We start from the raw sequence: 22860 nt of genomic DNA, 5'->3' as shown, positions 1-22860 counted from the left end.
ACTGAGGTTTTTAACACTATTTACTTGGGTTTACCAAGCCTTGCTTGGACAGACCATAAACAATCCACAGGCATCGTTCCTGTCAGGCCCCGACATGCAAGGTTGTCTTTATGCAGAGCCTTCTCCTTGGTGTTGTCGTCACTTAGTCCCTTTGCTAAAGCATCTTACTGTGCCATACGGAACAATAAAGAGGCCCGTGCCTCATGCCTGCTGCCTGCAAAGCAAAGAAACTACCTTTTATTTTTTAACCTTATGAAGTAAGCCAGATACTGACATGGTGGGCTGCTGCTGAGCAAAGCCTGCTACTCATGCAGAGGAAGGCTCGAATGTGCAATCCAACTGACTGCAACTCCAGGTGGTGAAGCAGGCAAGGGAGGTGGTCACACGGAAGTGGGTCTTTATCCAGGAACGGACCCCACAGGCACATTGTTCTCATTAAATAACTTGATGCTGTGTGCATGATGCTGGTGCTTGACCATGAAATGAAAATCTCATCCTTAAAATGTGTGTTGTCCTTCACAATCCTGGACTGTTGCTCAAAGTAAATAATATCCACATTTTGAAACATTGTGTCCTGTGTCATCTTTTTGAGATTTTTTTTCAGTGTTCACTGTTTAGTTGTTTTTTCTTTGTTACTGTAAATCCTGCCCAATAATTTGATGTGTAATTTAAAGTTAAAACAGACTAATGAAGGCCCAGAGAGAAGTGGGTTTCTCTCTAAAGAAAACAGGTTATACTTTTCTGCCACGTACCCTTTCTGCTGGGCAGTAACATTTAAAATTTTAAGTCTTCTCCACACCTGTTAGGTCCTTCTCAATGGTGGGGGCTCAAAGAGGAGGGCTACAATGAAAGGAAGAGCCCACAGAATTAGAAGGGGTTGCAGGACTCTGAGTCCCCTCAAGTGCTATGGGAGCCAGAAGATAAGAGAAAGCTTGTGGGTTCTAGGCAGAATTCCAGATCAACACACTATGTTAAATGTCCAAATCCAGCATTAAGACCTGGCTTTTAGGTCTACCTATGCCACTGACCACTGTGTTCTTTTGACTTGCTATTTGGGTTTCAATTTCCTAACTTACAAAGTGAGACCTTTGAACTATTAAATGTATGTATCTGGAAAGAATAGGGGATTAATAGGTTGTGGGGTTTTTAAGTTTTTCTTCCCTTGTTTATAAAGCATTTGCAAGATGAAGAATCAACAGCTGTGTGCAGGATCCTTTCAATGTTACTGAAACAAGTTTTAGCTCTATAAATACTAACACGGGTTTTACTGGCCTGAATTAAGGTTTCTACTATGAATCTTCCAAGGTAGGGAGCCCACATCCTTCTCAGCCTCTTAGTAGGTGTGGGGCTCCTGGAAAAGAAATGTCCCTGGCTTGTGTCACAACTTGTAATTTGGCTTTTTATATTCTATGACAATAAGTGCCTAATCAAAGTTAAAGATGCTCAGCTAGTCATTTTGGTACTGTCAGATTTTAGGAAATTCTATGCAAGCATGTTTGCTGAAAGGTGTTCAATTTTCCGCAGTTAGAAAATGTAAGGTTTAGAAAGAAGCTGAACGATCTTAAAATGATGATGATGACTATTAAAAGTTACCCTAGGGCTGGCCAGTTATCTCAGTTGGTTCAGCTGGTCCTGATGACTCCAAGGTCCAGGGTTCAATCTCTGTACTGGCCAGCCACCAAAAACAAAAACTGAATTCACAACCCTCTAATGAGTTGCAAACTAGCATTTGAAAAGTTACACAAAGGGCAGCAGAAACAGATTCAACTACAGTTGTAACTTTTACTCAGTTTGTGTGACTTCAGTGCCTTAGCGAAGGAGGGAAAAAACACAGTGTGGATCGCTTATGCCAATTCTACTTACGCATTTTGAAATGAGCTCATTTTAGCTTGAGATGCCAGGCTTTCCTTGGATGCTTCTGTTACATTGGTTTGGAAGTAGTGGGGTGGTCAGATGGGTAGCAGTAAGATGGGTCACTTACCCAAATCTGCGTTTATACTATGTAGGTGAATAGATTTCGGTGTAGTCAGGAAATTTGGTGAAATCTACCAAAAGGGGAGTCAATGAAATTTAACAATGTTAAGCATTTTCTAGAGGGTGTAGAAAGTGCCAGTTGTAGATAGGAGACGTCAGTTCCGCAGAAAGGACAGTCCAGATTACCTGAGCTTGATCAAAATCGTCTTTCCAGGTGGAACTGGAGGTTTGAAGTAGATGCTCCCACGTTTCAAGCCAACTCTGGTTTATGATTTAAGTCTCTTAGGAACATGACTCACCAGTTGTCTTCAACAAATTCATTCATTTCACCGAACACGAACTGGCAGCCCCCAATGATTGGGGTCTTGGGTTGGTGCCACCGTCAAGCAGCTAGAACCCTGGTTTAGGCTCTCTGCGTGTTCCTGTCCCCTCCAGCCTCACCAAGCCGGGAGGGCGGAAGCGCCGGTGGCCCCAGGGCTTGGGGATACGGATTCCGAGAGCGGTGCAGCCGCCCCGCAGGATGGCGGGGCCTTGACTCCTCCTGGAAGGTGCTTCCGTGTTGTGGGGCCCCTGGAAGGTCCGCCCCCGGCACGATGTGGGGTGAGGGGGGCGCGTCTGCTGCAACGCGGGGGGCGGCTGAAGGGGACGCAGTTGGGGTCCCGAGGAAGCCGGGATCCCGGGCAGGCTTCGCGCACCTCCGCGGGGCGCTCGGGCCCCACGAGCCGTGGCGGGCCCCGCCCCCAACCCCCGCCCGCGGCCCCGGAAGCGGCGGGTCCCGGCGCTCGGCCCCCGGCCCGGCCCGCGCTTCCGGCTCCCGCGCCCCCGGCGCCCCCCGGCCATGGCGGCGCGGCCCGTGCGCGTGCTGGTGGACATGGACGGCGTGCTGGCCGACTTCGAGGCCGGCCTCCTGCGGGGCTTCCGCCGCCGCTTCCCCGGGGAGCCGCACGTGCCGCTGGAGCAGCGCCGCGGCTTCTTCGCCCGCGAGCAGTACCGGGCCCTGCGGCCGGACCTGGCGGTAGGGATCGCGGCGGGGGCCCACGGCCACCCAGGGGCGGGCGGTCCTCCCATCCTGGCGGGGCGGTCTCGGCTCCGTTCCCGGAGGCGCCCCCTCAGTGTGTGAAGTTAACCAGACTCATTTCTGAGAGTTCACCCAGGGGCGAGAAGTCTGGGCAGCGCCCCCCACCCCAGTCCTCTGGCTGCAGCTCTGATCTGGGGACTGGCACCCCCCGGGAACCCTGCGAGAGTCCCCAGTGGGGCCCGATCTGCTGGACCGGACTTCTGTGTCTTTCAGGATAAAGTGGCCAGTGTGTATGAAGCCCCAGGCTTTTTCCTAGGCTTGGAGCCCATCCCGGGCGCCCTGGAAGCCCTGCGGGAGATGAACGACATGCCGGAGTAAGGAGGTGGAGAAGGGGGGACGGAGGGGCGGCAGAGCGGGGGTGCCGCCGGCTCTAACGGGCGCCCCCTCTGCCGCAGCACCGAGGTGTTCATCTGCACCAGCCCTCTGCTCAAGTATGACCACTGTGTGGGCGAGAAGGTACGGCTGCCCGAGCGCCCCTGAGCAAACGCAGCTTTCTAAATCCGGATTTTAAAACATAAAAAATAAACCACGCAGACACACTGAGAGTGGGGAGTGGGGGAGAGGGCCCAGCGGCTCCCGAGGGTCTGGACCTCACTCGCACCTACTCACCCTGCCCCGTGTCTCCCACACAGTACCGCTGGGTGGAGCAGCACCTGGGGCCCCAGTTTGTGGAGCGCATTATCCTGACAAGGGACAAGACGGTGGTCACGGGGGACCTGCTCATTGATGACAAGGACACCATTAAAGGTCAGATCCATTATCCTTGGCAGCCTCCAGGCATCTGGCCTGCCTGGATTAGGGAGAGGGAGTAAAAATAATCAGATTACAGATTACATGCTCCCTGCCTTTCCTGTCCTAGGGCAAGAGGAGACCCCAAGCTGGGAGCACATCTTATTCACCTGCTGCCACAATCAGCACCTGGACCTGCCCCCCACAAGAAGACGGCTGCTCTCGTGGAGTGACAACTGGCAGGAGATCATAGACAGCAAGCGGGCAGCTGCACGGCGGGAATAAACGGGACCTGCAGTGGACAGTAGCTGAAGCTGAAGGAAGGGATCACAGGCCAGGAGGGAATCCCCGCAGAGCCGAGAGACCCGTAGCCCCCTGGAGCAGGACGACACCATGACCTCTGTGCTGGCACAGGCCCAGCCATCTGGCACCTCCTGAGATGGCTGTACCTGGGGCATGGCTGGCATGGAAATATGGTGGGACAATCAGTCAGGACCCTTTTAATAAAAACCTTTGGCTCTCTGGTCTTTTAATACTCTTTATTTGGGAAAGTAAAGGGACAGGAGCCCTGAGTGGGGGTGGCTGGAACAGGGGCTGATGAGGAGCCCTTCGTTCCCTTCTCTCCTTAGTGCAGTGCCCCCAGAGTCTGCCCCACTTCCATGCCCGCTTGGACACCATTCCTCTAGCACGTGCTTTTCCTTGGCCACCTAAGGAGTCAACATTAAGGGAGTGCAGAAGGGAGGCCAGGATGCTCCTGCCACTTTTCCTGAACCCCAACTTTGTACCGTGTCCATGCTCCTGCCTCCACTGGCCAGCACAGTGCACACACACACGCTGTGGACACTGAAACACACACGTTATGCTGCTCTCCGTTTCTGTCCTCTTGAACATCAGTCACTCTTTCACTCACATTCCCATCCCCCTGTGAGTCCGAGGTCCACTTCTAGGAGTAGGAACTCCCCCCCACTATCGGTGACAGCAGAGGAGGGCCAAGGCTTCCAGTCAGGGGCCATGGGGTGCTGAGGGGAGAAGACGCAGCTACAAAGGCTTCTGTGTTTATTCTGATGCCACAGCCCACATGGCCTTGGTCTTAATGTCTGATGGCCATATTGTCGTTGGGCTGCGTCACTTGAGGGCAGCGACATTTTCATCTTTGAATCCCTCACATGGTGCCTAGCAGATAGTAGGGCTGTATGGACAGTTCATCTAGGTTAGTGTCCACCATGTACAAATACCCAGCCTGGAGAGGCTGACAGGAGGTATCTGTCCTCCATAGCCTGGAGGGGGCATGACACCTTCCCTGCTTCCCAGGGCCTGAGATCCTTTTAACCACCAGGCTTCTCGTTTCTATCCCTCAAAGTTACTCCAGACATCTGTGTTAAGGGACATCCCCTACTTCCTCGAGGGCAGACAACTCTCCTAAGTCTCAGTCCCAGCTGCTCTCCATGAGAACGCCCCTGTGCAAAGCCTCTGGATCCAGGGAACTGGCTGCTTCTCAGATGAGGGTGTGAGCCTGGCCGTGGGATGCTGCCAGAGGAAGGAACTTTGCCACCAGTTTGTTGACAGTGCCAGCCTATAAAAATGGCACCTTTGATTTCCTTCTCCATGTGTCTCAAAGTCTGGCTTCCTCACTCCTAATGCCTTTTTATCACTGTGTAAACACCTGTCGTGCTGAAAAAATTCACCTTTAAAATGTCTGGAAAAGCACCACTTTGGCAGAAAGTGCTCAGAGGAGTTGTGCTACCCCTGCTGCCTCCACTGCCACCAGAACTACAGTCTCCAGCAGTAGGGGTGCTACGGCCTTGGGACTTCCTTGGACCAGGGCTGCTGTGGGGCTTCGGTTCTTGGCAGTGGGATACCCAGGGCAGAGTGAGCCTGCCAGCTGCGGGCCTCGGCCACCTGGCTTGGGGAACAGAAGTCCTCCAGGAAGATGTGGGCCAGGTTCCGAAGCCTCGTGTTGGCTGAGAGGGAGAAGCGCAACATGCACTGGACAACGGCCATGGTGGTCAGCTCAGGATGGGAGGCAGGGCCTGGCGAGCTCAGGTACATGAGCGTGGTGACAGCAGACAACACCGTCTCCTCGTTGGGACTGGACAGGCAGTTGATGATGAGTGGGATGCCTCCTGCCTGCAGGACGTACTCCTTGTTGGCCCTGTCTGGGCACAGGTTGCAGAGGCCTCCTGGGGAAGAGCAAGGATGAGTCTATCTAGAATAGATCTATACGGGGCCAGTGGCGCAATGGATAACACGTCTGACTACGGATCAGAAGATTCTAGAATAGATCTAGGATGCTCCAGCCCTGGGCCTCTTCCCATCTTCCTCTACCCAGTGGGTCCTGGGGAAAGGTCCAGGTCTGTGAGAGTTGGCCCAGGGACAAGGGTTCCAAAGTCCATTCTGGTCTCCAGCCCTCTCTCTCAAGGTTTCAGAAAGTCCTGCCCATCTGCTTCTGCCTGCCACAGCCTAGCCTTCCAGGAGTAGGCACAAGTCCCTTTCCTTCTTGGTCAGCCAGTTCAATGGCTGATATACTTTCCTTTTTTAAAAGTAAAACCCATGGCCGGTCTGTCAGCTAGATAGATAACACTACCCTTACCAGCCAGGCACCAAAAATAAATAAATAACTGAAAATAAAAGTAAAAACCACAACAAAACCCACAATATATCATCATTTTAGACACATTCAAAAATATAGGGCTGGCTGGTTAGAGCTTGGTGCTGACAACACCCAGGTCAAGGTTTCAGATCCCTGTACCAGGGAGCGACCAAAAATAAATAAATTAAAAAATATATATATAGGTAAGGTGATTGGTGTATACATGTCAAAACAGGGCTGGCCACTTAGCTCAGTTGGTTAGAGTGTGGTATTGTAACACCAAAGTCAAGGGTTTGGGTCCCCGTACCGGCCAGCCACCAAAAATAAAAATAAAAAAATACATGTCAAAACATCAAATTGTACCCTTTAAATATGTACAATTTATTATATGTCAATCACACCTCAATGAAACTGTTAAAAATATTAGAAAGAAGGTAAAATATAAATCATCTTAATCCTACCATCCATTTATTTTTCATCCCACAATTTTTTAATATGAATACATATAAATATTTAATGAAAAAGGATACTCTCCTTTGCTGTTTTGTAAGCTAGATTTTTTTACATTTAACAATGTATTGTGAGCATCTTTCCATACCAATAAATCTACTTTCATGATTGCAGACTAAGGGCATGCATTCATTTTATGGATGCAGCATAATTTATTAATAGGTTAGAGCATTTTAATGTCATTTTCATGCCACTGTTACTAGGATTCTCGGGGAAAACAGAAAAGGCCAGAGTGGGAGACCAGTGGTTCTGGATTAAAGAACCCATGTACTCAGCTAGTGTGGCCAGACCCCCGCCCCTTATTGTCTCCAATTAGGCCTCAGCTTGATGACTTTTTGGCCTTGGGGACAGATGCTACTTTGTCTTAGAGGTCACTCTGCTTAGCACTGGCTACTCAGTGCGGGGAGAGGACTTCCTGCCTGTCCTGACTCAGCTTCCTGCCATCTCAGTTCCCCCAACTTTAGGTTCCGACTCAATGGGAAGAAGCCACTTCTCAGCTCATTTACATGACATGCCTGACAAGTCCTGAGCAACCAATCAGGAATGAGAGTTACAGCCCAGCCCACTTCCCCTGCTTCTCTGGAAACCAGCAAAGAGAAGGGGCCTTACCCCTAGCCTGAAACTCAACTAAGCCATCTTCCCCAGCAAGAGGGGACAGTTGCTCAGGATGTCCCTGCCAGGGACACCCCTCCTCCTCCAAGTGCGGGAGTAGGCCAAGGTTTGGCTCTGCTGCCCCTTCCCAAGTAGCACCTGGGTCAGGTTGAATCCTGCTTTAGGGACACATTTTTAAAGGTTTCATCCATTCAGCCTCCGGGACTTCCCACTGCATTTGGAAGAAAATCCCAACTCCTCTGTCTACTCTTCACTTCCTTCACCATCTGCTCCTTTTACCTGTTCCTGGCACAACCTTGATCCACCCTTGGGACCGTGGCCCCAGATCTTCACACGCTGACACCCTCTCACTGGTAACAAGGACTTCACTGCTCCCCTTGGCCTGCAAGGTCTTTCCCGGAGTACCTGACTAGCCGCTCCACCTCGTCCAGGGCAACCGCTTATCACCTGGTGTTACTGTCTTCATATGCTTAGAACTCTGAGAAACCATCTTCATCAATCTCTTTTCTTGCTCACTGTTCACAGAGACCTGCTAGAAGTAAGCTCTCTGAGGTCAAGTCCTCAGCTGTCTTATTCCCACCATGTTCTCGGTGCCTGGCATAAGAGGTGCTCCACAAGTATATGCGGGAAGTATTTTAGAGCAGTGACTGGGGGAAGGGTTGAGAGAAGTGCAGAGGCTGGGGGGCTGGACAGGATGGCTTCCTGAGATCCTGCCCACCCTAGATTCCTGCAGTTCTGTGATCTGGTCTGTGGCTCACAGGCTGGGCACGTCTGAGGGAGGCAAGGGGGCTGAGTGGCCTTCCTGCAGTCCTGAGGAAGATATGTAGCGGCTGAGGGCGACAAGATGTCCCTTTCCGTGACACACTCAGAGCCTTCCCTGTCAATCTGGACCTCAGCACCCGCTCACCTGCAGTGGAGCACTTAGCACAAGCTGGGTCATCCTATAGACTGCCTGCTGTTCTCGTGTCTGTCCCCGGCATCAGGTACTCTGGGGCAGGGTCCTGCTCACGGGTTTACTGCTGTATCCCTGCACCCAGAACGGTGGATACTCACTGAGCACATGCTGGGCACCTAATGAACTCCAAGAATCAAGTGCAATCATCTCCCCCATTTTAGTGAAGTGAGGCCGTGGGAGGTTGAGTAACTCACACAAAGTCCTAAAGAGAAAGGGCCCTTTGCCACTTCCAAGGGAGATAGTGTCCTCTGGAAGCCACAAGATAATTAATCCTGCTGTGGGCAGATGCCAGGCTCAGCCTGGAGCAGGGACAAGTGGAAATGCTCTGGCAGGCCTCTGGCTGTCAGACACACCTCACCATCTCTTCTGAGCTGGGAGTGGTGAACCAGCCTCCCACCCATACTGTGGGATTGGGGGTGGGGCAAGGGGACTTATCTCTGCTATAAAGTATGATAAGATGAAGCCTGAGTAGCTGCCTGGCTAATAAGTCATCATCACACCAAGGTGTGCCTGGGCAGGGCACTGCCACCCATGCCAGGGGATATTCAGAAGGCAGTTTTTGAAGGGTGGGGGCAGGAGGAGGCCTCAGGACAGCCCACCCCACCGGCTCCCCATACAGAGGCCTGGGATGCCTCCAAGAGCAGACCAGGTGCCACCCTGAGCTCACCAGCTCCCTGGGCCCCCACTGCAGTGAACTGTTTAAGCCCCTCTGCCTGGCTGGCAACAGCCCTTGGAGATGAAAAGGGGAGTGAGGGCCTGGAGAGACAGGCACAGGGAGCTTCAGGGGCAAGAAGGCTGAGCCGAGCACCAAGACGCCAACACGGTGCCAGAGGACCCTTGAAAGGCCACGGCCACGGCTGCTTTGAGCTCCCCTGAGTCCATCTCTGTGAACCTGCCCAGAAGAACTAGGGAGGGCTGTGAACAAAGCACAAAACAGAAACTGGAAGCTTCTTAAAATGCTCCACAATAGCAAACTGGTTACATAAACTATGTACATCCATGTGAGGAAAAATTATACAGTTCTTAAAAATAATGTCTTCACAGCATATTTAATGTGGGAAAATGCTTGTAATACAAGGTTAAGGAGAAAAAAAGGACACCAAATTGTACATACAATAAAAAAGTTCCACTAAGATGTCCCCTTCTCTGAGAGACTTTGTGACCACCCTAACCAGCCCCTTGCTCCATCAAGCCTTCCCCTCACCAGCATCTTTTCTTTTCTTCACATTTAATGACATTAGAGTTATTTGTCAAAACATTTACTGGCTGTCGCCCCACTGAATGATAAAGTACCTGAGAACAGGGTCCCATTCTGCATCCACAGCTTGGCATGTAGCAGGTGCTCAATACATAACTGCTAAATTAAAAAAGACAGCCTGGAAACAACCAAGATGTTAACAACGGTGATCTCAGTGTAGTAGGATTATAGTATGTTTATTTTCTTTATTTTCCAAGTTTTCCTCACTGAAAATGTTATCTTTATAACTAAGAAAAAGAAGGCATTGTTTTGTTTTGTTTTGAGGCTGGGAGATCCAAACCCTTGACCTTGGTGTTATCAGCACACACTCTCCTAAGTTATGTTATTGGCCAGCCCTTTTTTAAAAGCTGAATTTCACCCACAAAGGAGAATAATTCATCAAATGACACTATTAAAGAAGTAAAAAGGCAAAAGGAGAAAACATTCGTAGAATACATATCTGACAGAGGACTTGTATCTAGAATATATAAAAATTCCTACATATCAATAAAAGATGAACAACCCAATAATAAAAACAAAAGCAAAAATACTTGAACAAACCCTTCACAAAAGAGATATGAGGCTGGCCAGTTAGCTCAGTTGGTTAGAGTGTGGTGCTGATAACACCAATGTCAAGGGTTCAGATCCCCATACTGGCCAGCTGCCAAAGAAGGAAAAAAAAAAAAAAAAAAAATGATGGCACTACCTACCCAGCACAATAACTATATACACCTAGCATAATAACAAAAATAAAAAAGACTGCCAATACTAAGTGCTGACAAGGAAGTGGAGCATAGAATATAACATGGCATAACTATATTGGAAAGCTATTTGGCAACTTTATTTTTAGTGGCTGGCAGGTACGGGGATTGAAACCTGGACCTTGGTGTTATCAGTACCACACCCCAACCAAGTGAGCTAACCAGCCAGCCCTTGGAAACTTCCAATAAGGTTAAATATACATTTGCCCTATGACTCAGCAACTCCACTCGTAGGTGTCTACCCAGCAGAAGTGAGCACATGTGTGTACAAGAACTGTGTAAACATGGTCATAACAGCTTTATTCATAAAGGCTCCAAACTAGAAACTCAAATCTCCATCAACAGGTAAGTGGATAAATAGATTTTATGAACGAACAATATTGTGACAATTTGAATGATCAATCTCAAACACATTATGCTGAGTGAAAGAAACCAGATATAAGAGTATATCCTGCATGATTCCGTGTATATGAAGTTCAAGAACAGGCACAACTAACCCATGGGAGTGGAGGTTAGAACAGTGGTTACCCTGGGGTGGGCGATTCTAACTGGGGAGATGGAAACATTCCACATCTTGACTTCAGAGCTGGTTACGTGGATGTACAGGTACCTTAAAGAATTTAAAAATTCATCAAACTGGCACTTAAGAGATGTGCATTTTATAGTTGATCATACTGCAATTCAAAACAAATGGTTACAAAACAAGGAGAACAAGTTCTGATTGGCTGATGAACGTGCTTTGGACAGACAAAACCGAGAGAAAGAGAACCAGAGGCAAAGGCAGGGCTGAATGTCAGGATCCTGGAAAGCCCCAGCTCAGTCTGTGGTGAGAGAGCCCAGCAGGGGATGTGAGTGGCGAGGTCAGGTAGGTAACCTTGGGTCACCCAGCAAGTAGGGCATTGGTGCTAGGACAGACAACCTGGTCCATGAGGAGAGGGTCTAAGGATTGTCCCAGGGATTCAATGAGGTGACACTGACAAGTGCTCAGCCATCACTTGGCAGCTGGTGGCTGGGCGAGGCTTCCATAAGCACCCACCCCGGGGCGCTAAGCTGACGCAGCCCAGGGTCGAAAGATTCACTGGCGTATACTTGTTCTTGGGTTTTACTTTAGCATCTTTGAAATGGTTCCTTTTTTTTTTTTTTGGTGGTTGGCCAGTGTAGGGATCTGAACCCTTGACCTTGGTGTTATAAGCCTGCGTCGTCTTGAAATTTCAAGTTTGAGGGACAGAACAGTACACAGAGCAAGCTACCACCTGTGTAAGAAGGCGGCAGGGTGGAGATGAATATACATACATGTATGTGCTCACATTTGCAAGACACCGAAGCATAAAAACTAAGGAAATTAAAAAAGAAACCCAAACCAAAACAAACAAAAAGACTAAGGAAATTGGTTCCTATGAGGCAGGGAACAGGGTGAAGGGGACAGGAATGAAGTGAGACTTCTCTGAAAATACCTTGTAATATAGTTTTGACTTAAACTGATGAATGTTTCATATACTAAAAATCATGTTAGGGGCTGGCTCGAGGCTCACTCGGGAGAGTGTGGTGCTGATAATACCAAGGCCATGGGTTCAGATCCCTGTATAGGGATGGCCGGTTGCTCACTTGGGAGAGTGTGGTGCTGACAACACCAAGTCAAGGGTTAAGATCTCCTTACCGGTCATCTTTTCAGAAAAAAAAAAAAAAAAAAAAAAATCATGTTAAATAAAAGTTATAGGAGGTCATTGTTTTGGACTAAGTTCCTGCACAGAGCCCCGAAAGACCAGACTAAAAATCAAAATGGAGTCACCCCTGCTAAGTCCCAAACCTAAACTCAGTTGTGCTCCGACCTGAGAAATCAGGAGAGAGAGATACCATCCAACTTCCCAAACAGTTTAAATCTTCAGTAGGATACCACATGTTCTCACTCATAACTGGCTACTAGGAAGGAAGGAGGGAAGAAGGAAGGAATGAAGGAAAGAAAGAAAAGACCACAACAATATGTTGAACTTTCAGAAGGAGGGAACAAAGGATACTAGAGACAGGGGGAGGGAGGGAGAGAGTTTGGGAAATGACAGGTAAAAGGGCATAAAGAAATATGATTTGTAAGAATTAATATGCTAATAATAAATAAAAAAACTTAATGAAAATGAAAATAAATAAATGATCTTCAGTAGGCATGATAATAAAGTCCCCTCTGCTTTCATCTTTACACAAAAAATAATAGCCTGAAGAAGCCTGATATTTTTCTATTGTTCTGTCTCCCGGTGCCCACCTTACAAAGCAGGTAACTTTGAAATGACCAACCAAAAATAAATGAATAAATAAATAAAAATGAAATGACCAATTCACTTTTTGTTCGTTTCTGCTTTCTTTGGCCTTTTCTGTCTATAAAAAACAATCTCCTCTGCTCAGCTCACTGAAACAAGTATTCTATTTTATGGAATGACATGTTGCCTGATTCTAGAATCACAATAAAGCCAACTGAGATCTTTAAATTTATTGTTATTTTATCCTTTGACACATTATATTAAACTAAATCTAAAGAAAAAAACCATCACGGGTTTTCATACTTTTGACCTAGATACTTCACTTCTAGAAATTTTTTCTACAGATCCACTCCTACAAGTGTGAAAACACAAAAATATAGGGTCACCAATGCTATGGAATTATCACGCATTTTAAAAGAATGAGGCAAATAAAAGTAATAAAAAAAAGATGAAATGAGGCAACTCTTTCCGGACTAATAGGGCATGCATGCCTAAGTTTAAAAAAAAGATACCGAATATAGATATAGCATGCTACCACGTGTAGAACGTGAAAAAAAATACATGTAAATATGAGTATATATATATATTTGTTCATAAATACCAAAAATATTTCTAGAGGATACTCAGAAAACTAGTAACAGTGGTTTCCTCTAAAAGGGCTACTACTGTTCTCTACACACCCTTTTGAATTTTGTATCATGTGAACCAATTGTGTATTCATATAAATTAATAAAACATACACACACACATCCTGCTTGTGCCTAGAACTAAAAGGAGGGGAAGTGGTCTCTGCAGGTCAGGGAAGGATGGCAGAGGCTGCCTGACCCGGTGGCGCTGAGCTGGTGTGAAGGAGGCTGGAGGTCCCCAGGGAGAGATGAGTGGAGCGAGACCTTCCCTCCTTCCTGTGATGGGAATCCTGCCACAGGTGGATGGCTAGGGAACTTCTTTTTAAGAAGAAGTACGTGTGATCCCAGGAGCCTTAACTGATCAGTGAGAGGAGGTACAGGGGAGCCACCCAATACAGCGGTGGAACAAGGGCTCTGTGTGGGGCAGATCTAGTTAGAATCCCAATGCTGCCACTGAGGACTAGGTGATCAGAGGAAGCAACTCAGTTTAAGCCTTGGTTTCTTCATCAGTAAAACGAACAGAGAGAATTAAATGACATGGGGCTGGCTGGTTAGCTCAGTTGGTTAGAGTGTGGTACTGATGACACCAAGGTCCAGGGTTTCATGACTGTACCAGCCAGCCACCAAGAAAAAAAAAATGTGATCAGGGCACCTCACTGGCACACAGATATGGACCAAGCATGCACCCGTTTATAGCCCAGAGGTTGGCACAGGCCATACCTGCGACCCACGTATACAGAAACATGCTGGTTCACACAGGCGAAGTTTAACAATGAGAAAGCAAATGCCTATGTATCTAGCACCCAGGCAATCTATAAGACTTTGCATGTCCCTTTCTGATCCAATCCTCTCCATCCCTCTGAGATGCACACTTTGCTGATCACACTGTAAGGATTACTATGTATCTAGCACCATTTGCTTAACATTATATTTGTAAGATTATTGCATATAGCTGTAGACTTTATTTTCGTTGTGAAATAGTACGAATATCCCATGATGTTTATATCCATTGTACTGTTGGCTATTTCCAGTTTGGAATGATTACAGACAATGCTGCTAGTAACGTTTTTGTGCATGTGTCTGTATGTGCCCATGCCCTAACCCTTTGAATGTAAATACTGTTTTCCAAAAACAGAACGCTGAGGATTTATTTACCAGCCTTTGTCTGAGCACCACTACCATCTAGTGGCAACTACATGTATTACAGAAAATAGAATATAGGAGAGCAATTTAACCTGAATTCTCGGAGGCCACCTACCTGAACCTTGTTTTATTAACAAAATTGCCAAGTATTCTATGATATTCTTGGATTCAACCAGTTTTCATGGAAGCAGAGAATTCTCTCCTCGTTTCTTTATATCTCCATATGGCATCTAGGATATTTCGAGTGTAAAGTACACCTGATAGTCAAGCAACGTGCTTTGGGCAAACATTCCCAATACCAAAGGCTACCAATGCTTTTATTTGGGGCTTAAGCTCAGAATGCTTTCATTCACTCAATGAGTATTTACTGAGATCCTGGCTTTACATCTGGTTTCCCATTATTCACCCACTTCCCATCCAACGTCCCAAACAAGTGCAGCTCTGGCCTGACCAATGCCATTGCCCAGTGGTAGTTCCTCTGTGACACTAATCAAATGTGGCCCCGGACTGCGGGCACTACCAGTGGCAGCAGGGGTGACCTGACACCTGAACTGACTTGCAGAAGTGGTGGAGGCAGCACGATGTGGCAGAAACAAAGAACAGGGGGAGACGACACTCTGGGGTTTGAGCCTGGGTTCTGCCAGCTGGGTCCCCTGGGCACAGAATTTGGATCCTGGATGACTGGGGTGAAATCCCATCTCCAGTTATCACTAAGAATGTGAGCTTCAGGCCATGGACTTAATCTCACTGAGGTGTAGTTTCCTGATATGTAACAAGGGGTTAGTATTACCTGCCTTGCAGCTGGTGACACATTCAGAGACCTTGCAGGCAGTGCTGGTCTCAGGTGGACATGTGGTGGCATGTGATGGGCACTGGGGCAGGCATCCAGAAAAGGTAGCTTTTATTGTAACAGTGCCCAAACCAGAGCCCTGGATCCTGAGGGGAGAAAAGACAGCCAGAAGCACAGCCAAAAGGTAAATAAAATAGTGCTAAAATCACTCTCAACACCAAGTCCAGGGTTTGATCCCTGTACCGGCCAGCCGCCAAAAAAACCCAACAAAACAATCATTCTAAATGGGCAAACTCACAAAAGAAAAGACCAAGAAAGTGGGAGGTACACTACAAGACTTGAAAACCCCTGTATGTTTTCTTCAACTGCTGTAACCAGGTCCTTCTTCAGGGCTGCATCTATACTGGCTAGGGGCATTTGAGAGGTCACAGGAGAATGACCCCCACACAGACACGACGGTCAGCTGGTCAGTGACCACTGCAGCTTTCGGACCCGCTGTCACAACTGATGGAAATCTTGCAGCCAGACCGCAGCCCTGGCAGACATCAGGCTTTCATCCCTGAAAGAGGAGGCACAGCCACTGGCCATAGAGCACATGCCACTTGGAGCTGCCACGTCAGGACTAGCATGAAAGGATGCCTGTAGTTGTGGTGGGCTGCAGGGACAGATGGAAGGAAACCTGCATTCTGACCTTACCTTGCCATTAACCAGATGAGGGGCAGCTCTCTGTGCCTCAGTTTCCTTATCAGTAAAATGAGGGATTGGGAATAAGTTCCTTTCTATCTTTCACTCCACAATCCTAGGAATTAGGAATTCCTCTAAGGGCAGGAAAGTGGTCAGGGAATGGCTTCTAGGATCTGACTGCTTTGGGTTCAAGTTCTGCGTCTGGCACTCTTTGGCCAGCCCACTGAACTTTCCCAAGCCTCAGGTTCCTTATTGGAAAGTGGGTGTTATAAGCACACCCAGGGAGTGTTAGTGCTGTCTCCAGGGAGGAAGGAGGCACCACACAGGCAGTACGGCGCCTGGCACACAGCAGCTGCTCCCTTGTGCTATCAGTGCTGGTCAGCGCAACAGCACCAGCCATGCAGCTGGACTGAGTGCAGCCAGCTGGTACCACAGCCAGGCTCTCTTCACCTAACACTGCCTGGGCACTGCTGCGAGGCTGAAGATCCATGTTCCCATTTCCCCCTATCACTCAGTTCTTGCCTTTCCAGAAGGCAAGAACCTCTGAAGCAGATGGGTGGTTCCCTTGATAGGACTTTCATTATCTCATCCCAATTCACCTCTCTGGGAGAAGAGAGAACTGTTTACCATCAAAGGGATCTGGATACAAGGTCCTTGGGTGGAGGCCGAGGGGATCCCACTGCTGCAGACACTGGCCCTAAAAGAGCATCATCACTTTCATTTAATTCTCTCAACAATGCTGTGAAGCAGCTACTGATACTGTCCTTATCCAACAGATGACTGGAGAAGGGAAATCACACACCCAGATGGTAAGTGGCAAGCAAGGACTTGAACCCAGGCTTGCTTATCAAACTCACTATGATGCTTGCCCACAAACAGACATTGGTTTTGGTTCTGTGAGCCTTGGCCATGGGCAATCTAACCTAGCTCTCCTCTGCCAGTTATTCCAGAACTTGCTTTGCTCAGGCATCTGCACCAACTCATGGCCAGGATTCCATACCTGGTGGGTGAATTCCCCCTTCTGAAGGTCTGCCTGACCTTCCCTCTTCTTTCCGTTCTCCTCCTCAGGCTAAAAGGCCTGAGCGCTCACGACATGCAAAGATAAGCAAGGCTAGGCTCTGTCATCAGGGAGATCATCTCAGGGCTGCCACCAGGGATGAAAGACAAAGCTCTAACATGCAGCATACAGCCTTTTAGCAGTACAACAAATGCCTGACAGTGTTTCCAGTTTAGTGTCAGAGAAGTTAAGAGAAAGGGCTGGCCTGTGGCTCACTTGGGAGAGCGTGGTGCTGACAACATCAAGTCAAGGGTTATGATCCCCTTACTGGTCATCTTTTTTTTTTTTTTTTTTTTAAAAGAGAAGTTAAGAGAAAGAAAAATGACAGCAGTAACAAAATCTACTTCCAAGAACCACTGGGACTCTCCTTTAAGTTATACACACTAAATACAAGAGAAAATTTTTTTTTTAAAGATGACTGGTTAAGGGGATCTTAACCCTTGACTTGGTGTTGTCAGCACCACACTCACCCAGTGAGCTAACCGGCCATCTCTGTACAGGATCCGAACCCGTGGCCTTGGTGTTATCAGCATCACACTCTCCCGAGTGAGCCACGGACCAGACCAATACAAGAGAAATTTAATCTGCAGAGGATCCCATAGAGGAATTCAATGCTGAGAAAGCTACCACGCTTGGGACTGGGGACCCTCCTCTGGTGGAGAAGGCCAGAGCGGTGCCCTCTAAAGTGGGGGCAGAAGCCCCAGTTGCCCTGGGTTCTTGCTGTCCTGGGTAGCTATGCAGAGTGGATGACTGAGCCCTGGTTCTGGAGTCCACGGTCCCGCTTAGTAGCTATTCCACTTCTTAGCTGATTTTTGTGGACAAATCCTGTTTCTTCTCCAATCCTTCTTTCCTCACCAGAGGGCACTTGGTAGACCATGTTGCTGATAACACCAAAGTCAAAGATCCTCGCTCATACTGGCCAGCCACTAAAGAAAAAAAAAGGGCCTCTTTTCTGGATCCTGACTCCCAGGGGTGAACTCCACTACCAGTGTGTGCACTCCTAAGTCCAAGGAGTGGCCAAAGGATAGCTGTGTGTGGGAGTGTGAATAGAGCTGCATGTCCACACACATATGTTTGAGTGCCCTCATGGTGAGAACAGGGGTGGCCCTCATTTGTACTCTAGCCCCAGGTACCACAAATATGAGGGGGAGACTTGGATGCTCTTTGAAAAATTTAAATCATACTTACCATGATCTATTCAGAAAAAAAGAAAAAAAAAAGCATTACTTGATTCTACAAACATTTCAATCTAATTTCTAGGTTACAGGAAATAAAGGGGATAGAGGAACAAGCTAAATGACACCATAAAGAGGCAACCAGATAGATCCAAGGTGGGACATTCTGCAGAGGGTCTGGGCCCTTCAACAATCACTGTTAAGCAAAGAGGGTTGTCAAGAATTAAAAGAGATTTAAGATAATTTATGTAGTGACTTCCTTCCAAAGAGGATAATATGGAAAGTGGGGAAAGAAAGTAATTTTACAGTTGAAAAACCTGACAAACCCTACCTTGACCAGGTGATTAAGTGTATTCTTGATATGATGCAATGAAAATGGCATTTTTTTTTTCATCTTTTTCGTGACTGGCACTCAGCCAGTGAGCGCACCGGCCAGTCCTATATAGGATCCGAACCCGCAGCGGGAGTGTCACTGCGCTCCCAGCGCCGCACTCTCCCGAGTGCGCCACGGGCTTGGCCCAAAAACGGTATTTTACCTCTGTCATCTTCCTTCAGAAAACCCACAGCCCAGTTTAATCATAAGAAAAACAGCAGACAAAGCCAAATTGAGGTACAGTCCACAAAACACCTGACCAGCACTCCTTAAAACTTCCAAGGCCATGAAAAATAAGGAAAGTCTCAGAAACTGGCACAGGCTAGAGGGGCCTAAGGAGACATAATGACTACATGTATGTGGGATCCTGTACCAGAAAAAGGGCATTTGGAAAAAACTAAGGAAATCCGAATAAAGTATGGGCTTTAGTTAATAATATCAATTTTTGTTCATTAATTATAACAAATGTACCATATTAATGTAAGAAGTTAATAATGGGGAAAACTGCGTGTGGGGTTTATGGGAATTCTCTGCATTGTCCTTGCAATTTTTCTAAAACTATTCTAAAAATAAAAAGTTTATTTAAAAAGAAGAGAGATCTAAGGAACATAACAATCAGATGAAATGCGTGGATCCTGGATTGGATCCTGCTTTATACAAACTAACAAAAATGTCCCTTTGGGAACTATTAGAGAAATTGGCATAACTGAGTGTTAGTGATATTGGAATTATTATTAAAGGTTTCTTTCCCTACATAGGTGAGGTTCCTTTCACTATGCAGAGAAACATTGTTCATTTTTTGGTGGCTGGCAGGGACCTGAACCCTTGACCTTGGTGTTCCCTTAACCTTGTTGGCCAGTTAGCTCAGTTGGTTACAGTGCAGTATTGTAGCACCAAGGTCAAGGGTTTGGATCCCCATACTAAGCCAGTGTGACACTCCCCCACCACCCCCCAAAAAGATATATGCTGAAGAAAGAATTTTTGTTTGCCCTCATAATAAATTCCAAACTCTTGCCCATGGCCTAGATCTAAGCCCCTGTAAGCTCTGGCACCACCAATCTCTCTAACCCCATTTGGTACCATTCACCATTTCACTTACTGTAATCCTGCCACACCAAACTTCCTTCTGACTCCTTCCTGCGTTTAGGGCCTTTGCTTACACTGCACCTGTGCCTAGAATGCCCTTCCCATGATGGCCACAACTGAAGTACCCCCCATCTCCTATTACTCTCTCGTCACCCTATTCATTTCCTTCTGAGCATCATCTTTGTTTGCTCACCCCATACTGTCTCCCCCTACTAGAATGTAAGCTCCTTGAGGGCAAAGAAATTTTCCCAACTTGTACACCATCTCCCCAGCATTTAGAACAGTACCTGGCTTATATAATATATGCCCAATGAATATGACAGGATTTTTTTTTTTTTTTTTGCAGCTGGCAGTATGGGGATCCCAACCTTAGACCTTGGTGTTATCAGTACCACACTCTCCCAAATGAGCCATTGGCAGGCCCACTAAAGATGTTTTTTTTTTTTTTTTTTTTTTTTTTTTAAAAGATGACCGGTAAGGGGATCTTAACCCTTGACTTGGTGTGGTCAGCACCACGCTCACACAGTGAGCGAACCGGCCATCTGTATATGGGATCCGAACCCGGGGCCTTGGTGTTATTAGCACCGCACTCTACCGAGTGAGCCACGGGCCGTCCCACCACTAAAGATGTTTTAAAAAGACCAATGTTCAGGGCTGGCTGGTTAGTTCAACTGGTTAGAGTGTTAAGGTCAGTAGGGGTTGGGGCGTCCCAATGTTAAGGGACGCCCCAACCCCTACTGACGTTAACAAGAGCCCTGTTATAACACCAAGGTCAAGAGTTCGGATCCCTACACACGCCAACCCCCCCCACCACCAAAAAAGAGCAATCTCCAAATTTTTTTCTCTCAAAGTGGCTTCAATCCATTCCCTCATTTATGATCTCATCTCTAAGCAAGAGGGAGGGCAGACACGCAGAGCAAATCCTGGGTGTGAGTTCCAGACCTGTCTCAAAATAGCTGTGACCTGGACAACGTGTGAACTGAGGAGGTGGCACAGGAGGTGGAGAAGGTCTGCCTTCGCAGCTGAGGGGCTGCCTGCGAGATTCCTTTCCCAACGACTCACTCCTAACTCATCTCACCCCAGCCCATCAGGCATCTGGGGGACCTGCCCCACTCTTACCAATAGCAAACTCCACCAGGGTCTCATTTTCCTCCGACAGTGAATCGAGGAATAAATCCAGGACCTGCAGCTGCCGCAGATACTGGTAGTTGCTGGGGTCATAGGCGAAGTTGGCGAGGTTGGCGAGGACTTGCTCCTTGGCGTCTGCAACAGGAAAGCGGCCTTGGAGCCAGGAGCCCGGCGGCGGTCGCGGCCGCACAAGTGCCCGGGCCCCCAGCCCCCACCCCGAGGCTCTCACCTTGGCTCTCTGTCTCCTGGAATTCCGTGACCAGCGCCTGCAGGTATCCCAGCCGCCCGACGTGGGGGTCTACCTTGGGCTTCTGCGCCATGGTCCGGGCGGCGGAGGGTCCCCGGGGGATGCGCGGGAGACTGGGAAAGGGGAGGCCTCACCCTGCCCGCCACTTGCCCCGGCAAGGGCGGAATGGGCGGCAAATGAGTTCCTTTCCTGGGTTCAGGTTCTGCAGTACAGTAATCTGCAGCTGGAAATGAGATGTGGAAGGTGGGGTAGGGTCTCAGGACCCTCTCAGGGGTTTGAAAATCGAAATTGGGGTGCGGAACACTGGAGCATGTCTGCCAGGCGGGGCCCCACCCCCGGCTCCCGGCGGAAGCCGCGCAAGCCCCGCCCCAGAGGGCGGAAGGGGCGGGGCCGTAGCGGAGCTCTTCGGTGCGCGTGCGCGGCGCGGTTCCCGCCTTGTCGCTTGGCCCAACGGCGACCCGCACTGCGAAGGCTGATGCAGGAATGGGCGTACCGCGACGATCTTCTGTGGGACCCTTAGGCGCGCAGACGAGTCAGAGGACTCCCGTGCGGGGGGACATCGAGGCAGAGGCACCCCCAGACCTTCCACACCTGGCAGGAGGCGCAGCCAAGCTTCCCCTACCACGGACGCCCCACTGGAGCGCGGGCGTCAGCTCCCTGCACCCCCATCGGTCTTTTGCCCCTACGGACGGGTCAGCTTTTCCAAACAGCCGGGGAACCCCGACACCCCCTCCGCCCCAGCCCCGAGCTGGGTCTTGCCACCTCTGGCCAGAAGTCACCAGGACTATGTCATGTCCTAAGGCTCTTTGTCAGTCATATGGACGGGGAGCGCCTGCGGCAGCACCAAGGAGCCTTAGAAGGTGCCTTGGATGCGTGGAGCTTGGAGGCGCTTTGGCGGCTTTCTGGGTTGTGGGGCCCGGTATGCCAACGCCCTTCGGCCGATTCCTTTTTGGGGGTTCTCAGAAAAGTGGTGTGTGACCGAGACCTCGTGGTCGCAAGGAACTGAGCACCAGAGAGGGAGGTGGCCTTACCACACCCATCGTGCTAGAAACTGTGGGGGTAGCGGAAACTTAGGCTTGAGCTTCTTGAGGGCAAGGACCGTGCCTTCAGTCCTGGGCCTGGTATGAGGGCAGAGTGGCCGCCACACTGCAGCCTGCTACACCCCGTTGGAAGCAGGCCCAACCTCCGAGGTTTCAGGTCCCTGTGGACCGCCTCTGACCCACGCATACCCTCTGGGGCAGTTTTGACGTTAGTCTGGGCGCTTGGGTGTACTGGCTGCTCTGTGAGGGTGGTGGTGCCTCACCAGGCCCTTTGGCTTTTGTGGGGAGCTGATGTGTCCTGGGGGAGTGCTTCTCAGCCCAAAGTAGCCAGGGCCTTCTCTGCTTCTCAGCTTCTCCCTGGATAGAGCAGCAAAGGCCTGGGGAACAGGAGCCTAGGACTTGGGGACAGGATTTAAGTTCGCTCCACCCTTTTCTGGCCAGGAATTGCCCCAGACCCTCTGTAGAGGATTTCCAGGAAATCAGTTAAGTGTGGGCTCCAGAATCAGATGCACCACCTCATCCTACCTCATTTATGTCTGGTCTTACCCCTTCCCGAGGCCTCAAGGGCCCTTTGAGGAAGAATTCTCAGTCCTTGGCTTTGCGCTAAGGGCAGGGACCAGGTCTCACTCCTCTCTGCCCAGTCCCTAGCACACAGTAGATTCTCAATAAATATTTGTTGAAGGAATTCTGCCCAGAGATTATTGCCATTCTCGCCTGGGGCAGACGAGGTCAAAGTTCCCTATACTTTAATATTTTCTGACATCTTTTTTCCTTAAATGTTTTCTGGAAGTGGGACCATTAGCAAAGCCTGGTGGA

At 48.8% G+C, this 22860-nt stretch overlaps 2 protein-coding genes across 3 annotated transcripts; one reads left to right on the top strand and one right to left on the bottom strand.

Annotated features, from left to right (window-relative positions):
• Positions 1 to 2812: 2812 nt before the first annotated feature.
• On the top strand, positions 2813 to 4270 carry NT5C (5', 3'-nucleotidase, cytosolic). The gene is made up of 5 exons (XM_063080745.1): positions 2813 to 2989; positions 3266 to 3366; positions 3448 to 3508; positions 3685 to 3799; positions 3912 to 4270. The coding sequence occupies exons 1-5, from the start codon at positions 2813 to 2815 to the stop codon at positions 4064 to 4066; spliced, it is 609 nt and encodes a 202-aa protein (XP_062936815.1). The 3' UTR covers positions 4067 to 4270.
• A 43-nt stretch (positions 4271 to 4313) lies between these two features.
• Positions 4314 to 21335, bottom strand: ARMC7 (armadillo repeat containing 7). 2 transcript variants are annotated; one of them, XM_063081035.1, is made up of 3 exons: positions 20987 to 21335; positions 20749 to 20892; positions 4314 to 5961 (listed from the first exon to the last, which is right to left on the bottom strand). In XM_063081035.1, the coding sequence occupies exons 1-3, from the start codon at positions 21075 to 21077 to the stop codon at positions 5576 to 5578; spliced, it is 621 nt and encodes a 206-aa protein (XP_062937105.1). In that variant the 5' UTR covers positions 21078 to 21335; the 3' UTR covers positions 4314 to 5575. The 2 variants fall into 2 exon arrangements, with proteins under 2 accessions (XP_062937105.1, XP_062937106.1); XM_063081036.1 differs by having other exon boundaries at positions 5821 to 5961; positions 20813 to 20892.
• Between the last annotated feature and the right edge of the window lie 1525 nt (positions 21336 to 22860).

The sequence above is a fragment of the Cynocephalus volans genome, chromosome 16 (genome assembly GCF_027409185.1).
Source record: "Cynocephalus volans isolate mCynVol1 chromosome 16, mCynVol1.pri, whole genome shotgun sequence".
In the NCBI taxonomy this organism is placed as follows: Eukaryota; Metazoa; Chordata; class Mammalia; order Dermoptera; family Cynocephalidae; genus Cynocephalus; species Cynocephalus volans.
This window is presented reverse-complemented; position numbering and strand designations above follow the sequence as displayed.